The 13,465-nt window shown below is 47.9% G+C and overlaps 1 protein-coding gene across 1 annotated transcript in view; it reads left to right on the forward strand.

The window, feature by feature from the left end:
* Positions 1-1,151: 1,151 nt before the first annotated feature.
* LOC310775003 (kinesin-like protein KIF20B) overlaps positions 1,152-13,465 on the forward strand; it is a 37,070-nt gene continuing 24,756 nt past the window's right edge. Inside the window, exons 1-12 of the mRNA XM_083635080.1 lie at positions 1,152-1,172; positions 2,351-2,458; positions 2,636-2,725; positions 4,811-4,930; positions 5,709-5,847; positions 8,435-8,619; positions 9,089-9,134; positions 9,580-9,722; positions 10,207-10,279; positions 10,515-10,626; positions 12,650-12,721; positions 13,316-13,462. Of these exons, the coding sequence (XP_083491206.1) occupies positions 2,351-2,458; positions 2,636-2,725; positions 4,811-4,930; positions 5,709-5,847; positions 8,435-8,619; positions 9,089-9,134; positions 9,580-9,722; positions 10,207-10,279; positions 10,515-10,626; positions 12,650-12,721; positions 13,316-13,462 (1,235 nt within the window). The 5' untranslated portion in view covers positions 1,152-1,172. The remainder of the gene's footprint in view (positions 1,173-2,350; positions 2,459-2,635; positions 2,726-4,810; positions 4,931-5,708; positions 5,848-8,434; positions 8,620-9,088; positions 9,135-9,579; positions 9,723-10,206; positions 10,280-10,514; positions 10,627-12,649; positions 12,722-13,315; positions 13,463-13,465) is intronic.

Genomic DNA, 13,465 nt, shown 5'->3' on the forward strand with positions numbered 1-13,465 from the left:
AGGGCAATCACCGAATTAAGAAACCCGGCTCCGTCAGGTCACCCATAGCCTACAGCCCAGGGACGGAAGCCAGTCTCCGTCTGGCTCCTCCCGATTCTACCTACTTATACTCCCATCAATTATATAGCCTCACACACTGATGACATCATCACTGAACTATAGCCTCAGCATTGGGGCAAATAATCTGCCCTCATTACAAAATCCGGCTCCATCAGGTCACCCGCATGGGTGCCCTTGTCGCCGCCTAGCGGCCGACTCCAGAACATCACCCAACACATCACGTGTCAGTGAATGAAACAGTCCAAGACGTTCTGGGTTTTACTCATAACTTTTAGTGAGGTAATTAGGGTGCAGCAGCTCATCTTTTTCACCTAGCTCCACCAGGCTCCACCTCGCCCTCCTTCTCTCCTCACAACACCACTCTCCAACTCTCCTGCTATCTCCGCAGCGCCGTCTAGCGGCCGACTTCAGAACATCACCCAAACATAGAATCAGAATCAGAATCACTTTTATTGCCACAGTATGCAAGTTACATACGAGGAATTTGTCTTAGTGTTTGTATGCAGCGTAGCGGTCACATCAATATACAGAGATAAGAAGTAGGAAGATAACTAAAGACAATCGCAAAGTTGCAAGTGCAATCAAATCAAATATATAGCCTACAATATGTACATGAGTGGTGAAGTGTTCTGTGGATGATAAATATGAATTTACGTTGGATTTACATGAATTTACAGTCGGAGTTAAATAAGAGTTTACATTGAATGTACATGAAATTTACAGGCTAAGTTAACGCTAAATAGGCTGTGCCCTATGAACAGATGACCGTGTAATCGACGCTTGTGTGTGTGTCAGTGTGTGTGTGTGTGTGTGTGCGTGTGCGTGCGTGTGTGTGCAGTAGGTGGCGGTAATGCACAAATACGTTTGCCAACCGCCATAAACACGAAGAAGAAGAAGAAGTCTCGCGAGATTGACTCCAGTGACGAAGGGCGAGATTTGAGCGCTCTATGGTTTTCAGCTGTGTGATTGGTTCTCTGGTTCTGGTTTCAAAACTAGACCGCGGCGGAGGAAAGACTAGAGAGAAGACTAGTCTGCCGAAATCAAAAGAAGAAGAAAGAAGAGGCTGCTGGATGTTTTCCGTGTCACATGCATCTCTGCTGAATAAACACACAGTGAGTCAATAAACACGTCCGAAGCGTCCCTAAGCTGATTTAATTAGTTAGATCATTTTTATGTGGCTTATTTTTTTGTATATAAACGCTAAAACAAATCCGTGCGTCTGCAGCGCGCATAGCTCAGTGGTGGGGCAGCGCGCAGCAGGACAGTGAGCTTTAGCTGTTAGCTTATTTTGGCTAATACTAATGCTAACCAACAGTTTACAGTCGACTCAAACACATGTTTAGTTAGACCATTGAATTCAGTGGTAATGCGTGGTGTTATTAGTTAACGTCAGTTGCTTTCTGTGTGTGTGAATATGAAGAACAACATAATGGCGAAGCACGTCATAAGCCTGTTTACAGCTAACTTATCGTTAACACACACACACACACACACACACACACACACACACACACACACACACACACACACACACACACACACACACACACACACACACACACACACACACACACACACACACACACACACACACACACACACACAGATAGATCGATCGATCGATGGTGCAGAGAGACTAGTTTACTAGTTTACTCCACTGCCGAACGTTAACCACAGCAAAAATGGAGAAAGAATCACTTTTTGGGTGGCAATCGCTCCATGGCGATCACTATAAGTAGCTAACGTTAATCACTTGTTTGCAGTTAGTTAGCTGTTTTCACTTTGTGGCAGAACACCAGACGTCGTAATCAGTCGATTTGCGTTACTGTAACAGTAGGCATGTTTACATGGACCATAGTAATCGGCTTGAAATAGGTGTAAAAGCTCAAACCGATTAAAAATGCACCATATAAACTCCTCAATCGGCTTAAACCAGCCCAAACGGATTGAAATGTCAATCTTGCAGAGGGGTTAGTTAAGTTATCTTTTATTTATCCCCATGGGGAAATTCATCCTCTGCATTTGACCCATCTAGGAGCAGTGGGCAGCCACAGTGCAGCGCCCGGTGACCAACTCCAGTTATTTTGCCATTGCCTTGGTCAGGGGCACTGACATGAGTCTTCTTAACCTTTAACATACATGTCTTTTGGTGGTCGGAGGAAAGGAAACCCACACGAACACGGGGATAACATTACATGCCCATTGTGTGTGTGTGCGTGTGCGTGTGTGTGTGTGTGTGTGTGTGTGCGTGTGTGTGTGTGTGTGTGTGTGTGCGTGCGTGTGTGTGTAGATGATGGAGTCTTGTCTAGCCGGGGGGAAAGCGGAGAGAGTTGGGCCGGTGACTGTGGATGACATCAGGAGAGATCTGTTCTGTGACTTCTCGGCTCTCCCAACACAGGTCGGTCTGTCTGTCTATCAGCAGTCTTGTGCTAAGTGAGACTGCAGTTGGAAGCTTACGATGGTACATGATAATAATGGCAAATGGTGTTGTTTTTCTCATCGATTTTGTGACACAATCCCGATTTAGAAAAATAGTGATTTGGAGGAAATAATACTGTTGTCGTTTTCTCATCAGGAGAGCATTCAGGTGCAGACAGAGAACCTGCAGGTCTACCTGAGGATCCGACCATTTACGGCGAGCGAGCGCGACAGTGGAGAGCCACAGGTAACACACACACACCCCTGAGTTTGACCATTATAATCAATCAAAGTCTGACAAATTCAAATCTGCCGGTCACCAAGTCCGGTGAAAATAATCTCCTCTCCTCAGCACAATTTGAATTGTATTAAACTTGTCTCAAATTACATTTCCACGCAGCTCCTCCCATTAAATAGCATAAAGGATTATTTGTATGTGTAGGTTATAGGTTATACGCGCAGTCCGTGTGCCTGGGTCAGCGGCTCTCAACAGGTGGAGATTGTGGCAGAATCATGAATCAAACCTTACATTCTTTCTGAAACCAAGCGGGTCTGACGTCGATGACAACGATAATGTTCTTAAAAGCAAACTACAGTGCCGAGCTAAACTTAACAAGCACAGCTGAGAATATTTGCATAACTTTAAACGGGAAGAAAAGGTAAGAATACGTTATTGTTAACGCTAATTATCTGTAGCCTTCATCTGAGAAATGAATAATAGGTTACGTCGTGTTGAGCACTGCCACGTTTTCTTTTTCTTTTTCAGGCGGCGACTCTTTAGTTTTTCCTCACTCCTCGTCTCAAACAACACCCTGCACTGCGGGCTCTGGGGAATTTGGGGGCCATTTCTGAGACTCAGCATGCAAGGCAGCATGTATCAAAGCCAACGCTGCACACGGCACAGAGAAATTAATTAAAGATGCAATATGTAACCTTTAGTATTATTATTATATTATTATAGCATTACAATGTCTAAAAGTGAGTAGACCTGTGTTATATTTTCTTTAGTTATGCACTTACATGATCCCAAATGTTTTCAAAAGTGCTCAAAATCCATAAGTTTATTATATTATATCAATGACCCGGAGCGTTTGAGCGACTCGCTTTTTGTCGATGATGTCATCACAGAGCGCCAGCTGTTACTTGGGATGTCCGGTGAATTCTGGACTATTTTCTTACTTTTTCAAGACACATCACTATCATTTTTTAGATATTGGTCATTTTTAATTATATCTTTTGACTGGATGAAAGATTTTAGTCATCGGCGGTCTGGATCTTATCAGTTAACGTTAGTTACGTTAGAAGAACCAAGTAAACAGCTCGCCTTGCGAGTAAGGGCGGCGTTATCGAAGAACTCCACTCTGGGACCTGTTTTCGCCTTTCCCGTGTAAAACGAAGGCACGGACGCTAAAAAAGTTTGCCGTTTTATGCAGTGAGCGTTGCCGTGTAAACACGGCCTCAGTCATAAAAGAAACGCCCAGTATAGCGTTAGTTACACATTGTTACCTTACAGATGTGGCGACATAGCCCATGTTAAATAATCCAAAATAAAAATGAAAAAGTAGATGTGTTCTTCTGTAGGCTGTATTCAATAATATTATGATCAATTATTTTTGAAATTTTTAATTGCCATTAGATAGAATAGGCTGTCTTATTATCATAAAAAATGAAACGTTCAAATTATGGCTAATAAATAGATTATGACCCCTGGCGATTAGATCGGCTATCGGCGATCTTGAGTAGCCACGATTGGATGATATGAAAAGAGAAAAGATTGCCCAACTCAAGCTCATTAACTGACGCCTGGCGTAAGCTCTGATAGGCTGCACCAGCCTGGCGTAAGCTCTGATAGGCTGCACCAGAGTCATGTAGATAGAAGAGTTCCGACATCTCCATTCACTCCAATGGACCAGTTTTTTACTCTCAAGAGTTCCAGGAAGTAAGGTCCTGGATTAAGCAGCACTGTCGAGTTGCAGCAAAATAGACAGTTTGTGTTGTACTCTGAAAGGGTTTTTTCCCCCTTGAATCAAATTGTACATTATCAGCTTTATTTTAGCATGCAAAAGTAGCGCGAGACCCATTCCTGGCTGTTCATTGGCTAATGAGTCTCGCATTTTGGTCCTCCGCTCACGCCACTCTCTCTCTAGAGGACACTAGGCTGCACCAGCTTGGCGTAAGCTCTGATAGGCTGCACCAGCCTGGCGTAAACTCTGATAGGCTGCACCAGCCTGGCATAAGCTCTGATAGGCTGCATCGTAACACTGCTCACATGGAAAATGCAGATTATCCTACTGTAAACACACACACAATGACAGTGTGCGTGTCTCTGCAGGACTGTGTGACCATGGAGGGATCAGACACTGTAGTCCTGAAGGCTCCCAGGAGCTGTCAATCAAACCGACAGAGCGACAAGCCCCTCCCACAAACCGCACAGAAGTTCACCTTCACCCAGGTAACTGTCTGTCTGTCTGTCTGTCTCAGGGATGCAAACAAGTATTGTTGGCAAATGTCTTTTTCACATCAATTTTGTAGAGCCATATGAAATCCATTCTATTTCTTTCCAAATTCCATTTTATTTTTTCACAAATTATTATTTTTTCTGTTTCAATTGGTCTGAATTCTATGTTTTGCTTTTTACGCTAATTTTACCATCAGAAATAGTGTCTAATAAATGGGAATGAATAAATGCCTGGCTGGATTATAATGAAACGATGTAAAGATACAGGTGAAACTGGTAGCACAGACAGATTCAGAGGGGCAGAAAGACAGACTTCTCATAAAAAAAGAGCCTAATTTGTATTCTTCACCTTGCAGACAAAAGCAACAAACAGAACAGTATAGCACTGTCTGTTTATATTTGTAAGTTATGTAAGTTAAGTTATTTGTTTGACAAATGGAACTATTTAAAAGAGTGTAGATACTTTTTCAGCCATCCAGGTAATGTGATCCTTTCTGGATACTTGCTATTGCTGCCCGAGACGTTGAGTCTATCTTCAGAAAATGAATTGATTCTAGTTTTGGTTTGATTGTTTCAGTCATTTATACGTCAAATACCCAGCATGTCCCGCCTGCAGTCTTTCTCTTTCATCTCTGTTCAGTGACTGAATGACTGCTCACAGGAAGAGACCTGAACAATCACTTTCAACATCTGTCTTTATTTGAGACATTTGATAGAAGAACTCGTTGATAGTCATTGATGCTCAAAGTCATGTATTATTGAACTGTGGCAGGTGTTCGGTCCAGACTCCAGTCAGAGGAAGGTGTTTGAGGGCTCGGTGCGTGGTTTGGTCCGCAACGTTCTGGAAGGAGCAAACTGCCTGCTGTTTACATACGGAGTCACCAACGCCGGCAAGACCTTCACCTTCCTGGGTGAGAACCTGTCTGTCTGCTTCTAACCTAGTTGTTGTTGTTGTTATTAGGGGTTGGAAGGGGCTGGAAACCCGTAATTGCTACGTTTAATATTATTATTCCGTAAAACGGTAATATGCACGTCGGAAACCATAAGGCCCACAGCAGCCAAACTTTGCACATAGGTTGGAAATGCCATGCCTAATGTGAACTGGCATTTCTGACAGGCTATTATGCAATTTGACCAAAAGGGGGCGTGGCGGAGGCCCAAAGTGAACGTGGCCTAACACAATAACAGCCATAACTCAGCAGATCTTTTTAAAGGTATACATTGGGTCCGTTTCCTCACAACCACTGACACTTTTGGCCAAAGGTCAAATCCATTTGGGCAAGGCTTGAACCCCTGCTATTGCTGCTTGCGGCTATATTTATGCTTGTTGTTATTATTCCTATTGTTGTTATTGTTCGTGTTATTATTATTATTATTATTATCATTATTTTACATACCACACAAAATGTCAAATGTCCGAAGAGGATTAGGACCACCTGTGAAAAATGTATTTGAGTTCTGACAGGGTTCCCATTAAATCAGGGTTCCTTGAAATCCTTGAAAGTTTATAAAATGGAGAGAGAAAAATCCAAGGCCTTGAAAGTTTTTGAAAATAGACGTAATTGAAAGTGCTTGAATTTATATATTTTTTGCAAGAATCGAAATTGAAGCTATTTTGATTCCTTTGACACGAGTAAATTGGAAACGTACTGCCGAGAAATCAGCAGAGGTGTCGAGAGAGGGCAGAGCGAGCGTGCTATCATTTTGTTGTCACAGAAGTGACATTTGATCCGCGGCTCGTCTAACGCGTCCGGCCAGTCGTTTGAATGCATCAAAAGCAACGTTCCGCACCAACATAGATCGATTTGTGCAAACCAATACGGGATTATTCCTCCTTTTATAAATTAAAAATATGCGGGAATTCCCAATAAAGAATAAAGAAAAAAACATTGCATGGATGCATAACTGGGACGTATCCTCAGTGATGTACCCTGGGTCATAGGATGTTTCGGGTCTCGCAACATCATACACCCTCGCCCAGGTGACCCAGCCGGGGCTGGCCAAAAAACAAAGAATATCTGTGGTTCTGCTTTCTGCCAATCACCAGAAGTTTTCTTCGGTTTAATGCCACGTGTGATTCGCCCACTACCTCAGCAGCTCCAACCCATCACAGTCTGTGGTGGTGAAGGGGAGCGCGGTGTATGTGACGGAGGTGTATGTGACGGAGGTGTTGTGACGGAGGTGTATGTGACGGAGGTGTATGTGACGGAGGTGTATGTGATGGAGGTTTGTGTGACGGAGGTGTTGTGACGGAGGTGTATGTGACGGAGGTGTGTGTGACGGCGGTGTATGTGACGGAGGTGTATGTGACGGAGGTGTATGTGACGGAGGTGTATGTGACGGAGGTGTTGTGACGGAGGTGTTGTGACGGAGGTGTATGTGACGGAGGTGTGTGTGACGGAGGTGTGTGTGACGGAGGTGTATGTGACGGAGGTGTGTGTGACGGAGGTGTGTGTGACGGAGGTGTGTGTGACGGAGGTGTGTGTGACGGAGGTGTATGTGACGGAGGTGTATGTGACGGAGGTGTGTGTGACGGAGGTGTGTGTGACGGAGGTGTATGTGACGGAGGTGTGTGTGACGGAGGTGTATGTGACGGAGGTGTATGTGATGGAGGTGTGTGTGACGGAGGTGTTGTGACGGAGGTGTATGTGACGGAGGTGTATGTGACGGAGGTGTTGTGACGGAGGTGTATGTGACGGAGGTGTATGTGACGGAGGTGTATGTGATGGAGGTTTGTGTGACGGAGGTGTTGTGACGGAGGTGTATGTGACGGAGGTGTGTGTGACGGCGGTGTATGTGACGGAGGTGTATGTGACGGAGGTGTATGTGACGGAGGTGTATGTGACGGAGGTGTTGTGACGGAGGTGTTGTGACGGAGGTGTATGTGACGGAGGTGTGTGTGACGGAGGTGTGTGTGACGGAGGTGTATGTGACGGAGGTGTGTGTGACGGAGGTGTGTGTGACGGAGGTGTGTGTGACGGAGGTGTGTGTGACGGAGGTGTATGTGACGGAGGTGTATGTGACGGAGGTGTGTGTGACGGAGGTGTGTGTGACGGAGGTGTATGTGACGGAGGTGTGTGTGACGGAGGTGTATGTGACGGAGGTGTATGTGATGGAGGTGTGTGTGACGGAGGTGTTGTGACGGAGGTGTATGTGACGGAGGTGTGTGTGACGGAGGTGTATGTGACGGAGGTGTGTGTGACGGAGGTGTATGTGACGGAGGTGTATGTGACGGAGGTGTGTGTGACGGAGGTGTATGTGACGGAGGTGTATGTGACGGAGGTGTGTGTGACGGAGGTGTGTGTGACGGAGGTGTATGTGACGGAGGTGTATGTGACGGAGGTGTGTGTGACGGAGGTGTATGTGACGGAGGTGTGTGTGACGGAGGTGTATGTGACGGAGGTGTATGTGATGGAGGTGTGTGTGACGGAGGTGTTGTGACGGAGTTGGCAGCTCATGATGAATCACACGATGGGTTTGTGTCTCTCTCTCTCTCAGGTCCGGAGCACGACTCAGGTCTGTTGCCCAGGTCTCTGTCTGTGATCTTTAACAGTGTGGAGGGCCGTGTGTGCGGGGACGTGGCCCTGAAGCCCATGCGCTGCAGAGACTACAGCAGACTGACCCCAGAGCAGCAGAGAGAGGAGATCAGCAGCAAGAGCAAGCTGCTCCGGCTCCTCAAGGAGGTGAGAGGAGAGGAGAGGAGAGGAGAAAGAGACCTGTCTCCTGGGGCATCAGGACAGGTAGTGCAGCGGTACATTCCCTTTCTACAACACAAGGGTCGCAGGTTCGAGCCCCCATGTTACCTCCGGCTTGGGCAGGCGTCCCTACAATGTCTGCAGTTGGGAAGCCGTTTAGACCGAATCACAATGTTTGTTTACAATAACCTCCCGGTTAGGGATGTCAACGGTTAACCGCCAAGAACGTCTCTGACCGGTTAAGCATTTGTTTATTGATTGAAATTTTTCCAAAGCGATTTTTTCCTCCTTCGTGGGAAGCAATGTTAACCTAAGTATATTAAAACACGGCACAAGGGTTAAACTAGCATTATATAGGAATCAAAAGAAGCGACTAACTAACGTTAAGCAGGTATGCCATATTTATTGGTGTATAAACACACACTCCCTCCCTCTCTCTCTCCCTCTCTCTCCCCAGAGTGACAGTAGAGGTCTCTCTACCTGCAGATCAACATTGCTAGAAGGTTGGTGACTTGGTGATTTCATTCATCCTCAGCATCAGAGAAAAAACACCACATAACACATCTAATTCCCAACGTGTGTGTGTGCAGGCTCCTCCCTCAGCAGTGACAGCAGTGTGTGTGTGCAGGCTCCTCCCTCAGCAGTGACAGCAGTGTGTGTGTGTGTGCAGGCTCCTCCCTCAGCAGTGACAGCAGTGTGTGTGTGTGTGTGTGTGCAGGCTCCTCCCTCAGCAGTGACAGCAGTGGGTGTGTGTGTGTGCAGGCTCCTCCCTCAGCAGTGACAGCAGTGTGTCTGTGTGTGTGTGTGTGCAGGCTCCTCCCTCAGCAGTGACAGCAGTGTGTGTGTGTGTGTGCAGGCTCCTCCCTCAGCAGTGACAGCAGTGTGTGTGTGTGTGCGTGTGTGCAGGCTCCTCCCTCAGCAGTGACATCTGTGTGTGTGTGTGTGCAGGCTCCTCCCTCAGCAGTGACAGCAGTGTGGACAGTGTGTCAGATGATAGCTTCATTCTGGACGTGGACTCCACCACCCGCTTCTCCATCTGGGTCTCCTTCTGTGAGATCTACAACGACAACATCCATGACCTGCTGGAACAGGCCAGTACACACACATACATACACACACACGCACACACACAACTTGAGCTGACTTCGATATAGGCATGTTTTTTTTGTCCCCCCTCCCCCAAAGCCCCATCCCGTGTGTGTGTGTGTGGGCAAGTTTTTTTGTCTGGTAATAATCTTTTACATAGACCCCACTGTGATAATCCCACCCAAAAACATTCACTTTGGATTATATTTTGTGCAGAGATTGTGGAAATCTGAAAAAGCAGCAAGTGAAACTGTTTATAGTCAAGACAAACTGGCTTATAAAGGGTTACAATTCTGAAAATGAATAAATATTTTTGGTATGTATAGCTTCATCTGAAGGTATAATGTTTGAAAAAAAAAGAATAAATTTCACCATTTTTATCATTAGAAAAATAATTGACCAAAACTGGTCACAGGAAGGGGCGTAGACTTAGAGGAAGTAAGTATTAGTTAACATGTATAAGGGTTGTTTAATGATGCATGCGTGCAGGTTCCCAGTGGAAACCACAGGAGGACGGTGCTCAGGCTGTCACAGGACGTCAAGGGCAACTCCTTCATCAAAGGTAACGCTGTGTGTGTGTGTGTGTGTGTGTGTGTGAGTGTGAGTGAACATTATACAACAGTTGTTGGATATTGTTTGATATGGACAGAATGCACAAAAGTAGGTGTTCGTTTAGAAGGAATATTTGAACCTCATTTTAAACAGGTTTTACCTGTGTGTTTACCAGTGTGTGTGTTGTATTGCAGTGTGTATTGTATTGCAGTGTGTATTGTATTTCAGTGTGTGTTGTATTGCAGACCTGCGCTGGGTGCAAGTCAGCAGCTCAGAGGAGGCCTACAGGGTGATGAAGATCGGCAGGAAGAACCAGAGCTTCTGCTCCACCAGACTGAACCAGCTGTCCAGCAGGAGGTAAACTAACTCATAGATGAACTTCCTCTGTATAAAGCCCATGACACACCAATCAAACATTCTACAACAAACACAGATGTTTGTGACTGTCTGTCCTTGTTTGGAGATGTGGCCAGATTCCACATGTTCAATCCTAAGGAATCCTTGTGTAGGTGTGACATGTGGTGGTGTCTCTGTGTGGTGGTGTCTCTGTGTGGTGGTGTCTCTGTGTGACGTGTGGTGGTGTCTCTGTGTGACGTGTGGTGGTGTCTCTGTGTGACGTGTGGTGGTGTCTCTGTGTGACGTGTGGTGGTGTCTCTGTGTGACGTGTGGTGGTGTCTCTGTGTGATGTGTGGTGGTGTCTCTGTGTGGTGGTGTCTCTGTGTGGTGGTGTCTCTGTGTGGTGGTGTCTCTGTGGTGGTGTCTCTGTGTGATGTGTGGTGGTGTCTCTGTGTGACGTGTGGTGGTGTCTCTGTGTGACGTGTGGTGGTGTCTCTGTGTGATGTGTGGTGGTGTCTCTGTGTGGTGGTGTCTCTGTGTGGTGGTGTCTCTGTGTGGTGGTGTCTCTGTGTGATGTGTGGTGGTGTCTCTGTGTGATGTGTGCTGGTGTCTCTGTGTGACATGTGGTGGTGTCTCTGTGTGGTGGTGTCTCTGTGTGACGTGTGGTGGTGTCTCTGTGTGACATGTGGTGGTGTCTCTGTGTGGTGGTGTCTCTGTGTGGTGGTGTCTCTGTGTGGTGGTGTCTCTGTGTGACATGTGGTGGTGTCTCTGTGTGACGTGTGGTGGTGTCTCTGTGTGGTGGTGTCTCTGTGTGGTGGTGTCTCTGTGTGACGTGTGGTGGTGTCTCTGTGTGATGTGTGGTGGTGTCTCTGTGTGACGTGTGGTGGTGTCTCTGTGTGACGTGTGGTGGTGTCTCTGTGTGGTGGTGTCTCTGTGTGACGTGTGGTGGTGTCTCTGTGTGACGTGTGGTGGTGTCTCTGTGTGATGTGTGGTGGTGTCTCTGTGTGACGTGTGGTGGTGTCTCTGTGTGACGTGTGGTGGTGTCTCTGTGTGGTGGTGTCTCTGTGTGACGTGTGGTGGTGTCTCTGTGTGACATGTGGTGGTGTCTCTGTGTGGTGGTGTCTCTGTGTGGTGGTGTCTCTGTGTGGTGGTGTCTCTGTGTGGTGGTGTCTCTGTGTGACATGTGGTGGTGTCTCTGTGTGATGTGTGGTGGTGTCTCTGTGTGACATGTGGTGGTGTCTCTGTGTGGTGGTGTCTCTGTGTGGTGGTGTCTCTGTGTGATGTGTGGTGGTGTCTCTGTGTGATGTGTGGTGGTGTCTCTGTGTGGTGGTGTCTCTGTGTGATGTGTGGTGGTGTCTCTGTGTGATGTGTGGTGGTGTCTCTGTGTGGTGGTGTCTCTGTGTGATGTGTGGTGGTGTCTCTGTGATGTGTGCTGGTGTCTCTGTGTGATGTGTGGTGGTGTCTCTGTGTGATGTGTGGTGGTGTCTCTGTGTGATGTGTGGTGGTGTCTCTGTGTGATGTGTGGTGGTGTCTCTGTGTGACGTGTGGTGGTGTCTCTGTGATGTGTGCTGGTGTCTCTGTGTGGTGGTGTCTCTGTGTGACGTGTGGTGGTGTCTCTGTGTGACGTGTGGTGGTGTCTCTGTGTGGTGGTGTCTCTGTGACGTGTGGTGGTGTCTCTGTGTGACGTGTGGTGGTGTCTCTGTGTGGTGGTGTCTCTGTGATGTGTGCTGGTGTCTCTGTGTGATGTGTGCTGGTGTCTCTGTGTGGTGGTGTCTCTGTGTGGTGGTGTCTCTGTGTGATGTGTGGTGGTGTCTCTGTGTGACGTGTGGTGGTGTCTCTGTGATGTGTGCTGGTGTCTCTGTGTGATGTGTGCTGGTGTCTCTGTGTGGTGGTGTCTCTGTGTGGTGGTGTCTCTGTGTGGTGGTGTCTCTGTGTGATGTGTGCTGGTGTCTCTGTGTGATGTGTGGTGGTGTCTCTGTGTGGTGGTGTCTCTGTGTGGTGGTGTCTCTGTGTGACGTGTGCTGGTGTCTCTGTGTCTCTGCAGCCACAGCATCTTTTCCATCAGGATCCTGAGAGTGGAAGACGGACCCGTCCCCAAGGTCCTCGGCATCAGCGAGTAAGACATGCAGCTCAGACCCCGCCCACCACGCACCTGCAGCTCAGACCCCGCCCACCACGCACCTGCAGCTCAGACCCCGCCCACCACACACCTGCAGCTCAGACCCCGCCCACCACGCACCTGCAGCTCAGACCCCGCCCACCACACACCTGCAGCTCAGACCCCGCCCACCACGCACCTGCAGCTCAGACCCCGCCCACCACACACCTGTAGCTCAGACCCCGCCCACCACGCACCTGTAGCTCAGACCCCGCCCACCACGCACCTGCAGCTCAGACCCCGCCCACCACACACCTGCAGCTCAGACCCCGCCCACCACACACCTGCAGCTCAGACCCCGCCCACCACACACCTGCAGCTCAGACCCCGCCCACCACGCACCTGTTTCCAAGCTTTGTCTGAGGGGAGACCCACACTCTCAGACATTGAACAGCCCTATTCTAATGTTGTGTGTGCGTCTGTGTGCGTCTGTGTGTGTGTGTGTGTGTGTGTGTGTGTGTGTGTGTGTGTGTGCGTCTGTGTGTGTGTGTGTGTGTGTGTGTGTGTGTGTGTGTGTGTGTGTGCGTGTGTGTCTGTGTGTGTGTGTCTCAGGCTGGCCCTGTGTGACCTGGCTGGATCAGAACGTTGTTCGCGGACTCAGAACCGAGGCGAGCGTCTGAAGGAAGCAGGAAACATCAACAACTCCCTGCTGACGCTCGGAAAGTGCATCAACGCAATGAGACTCAAGCAGCACGCCAAGTA

Source organism: Poromitra crassiceps (assembly GCF_964638095.1).
Source record: "Poromitra crassiceps genome assembly, chromosome: 4".
Lineage (NCBI taxonomy): Eukaryota > Metazoa > Chordata > Actinopteri > Beryciformes > Melamphaidae > Poromitra > Poromitra crassiceps.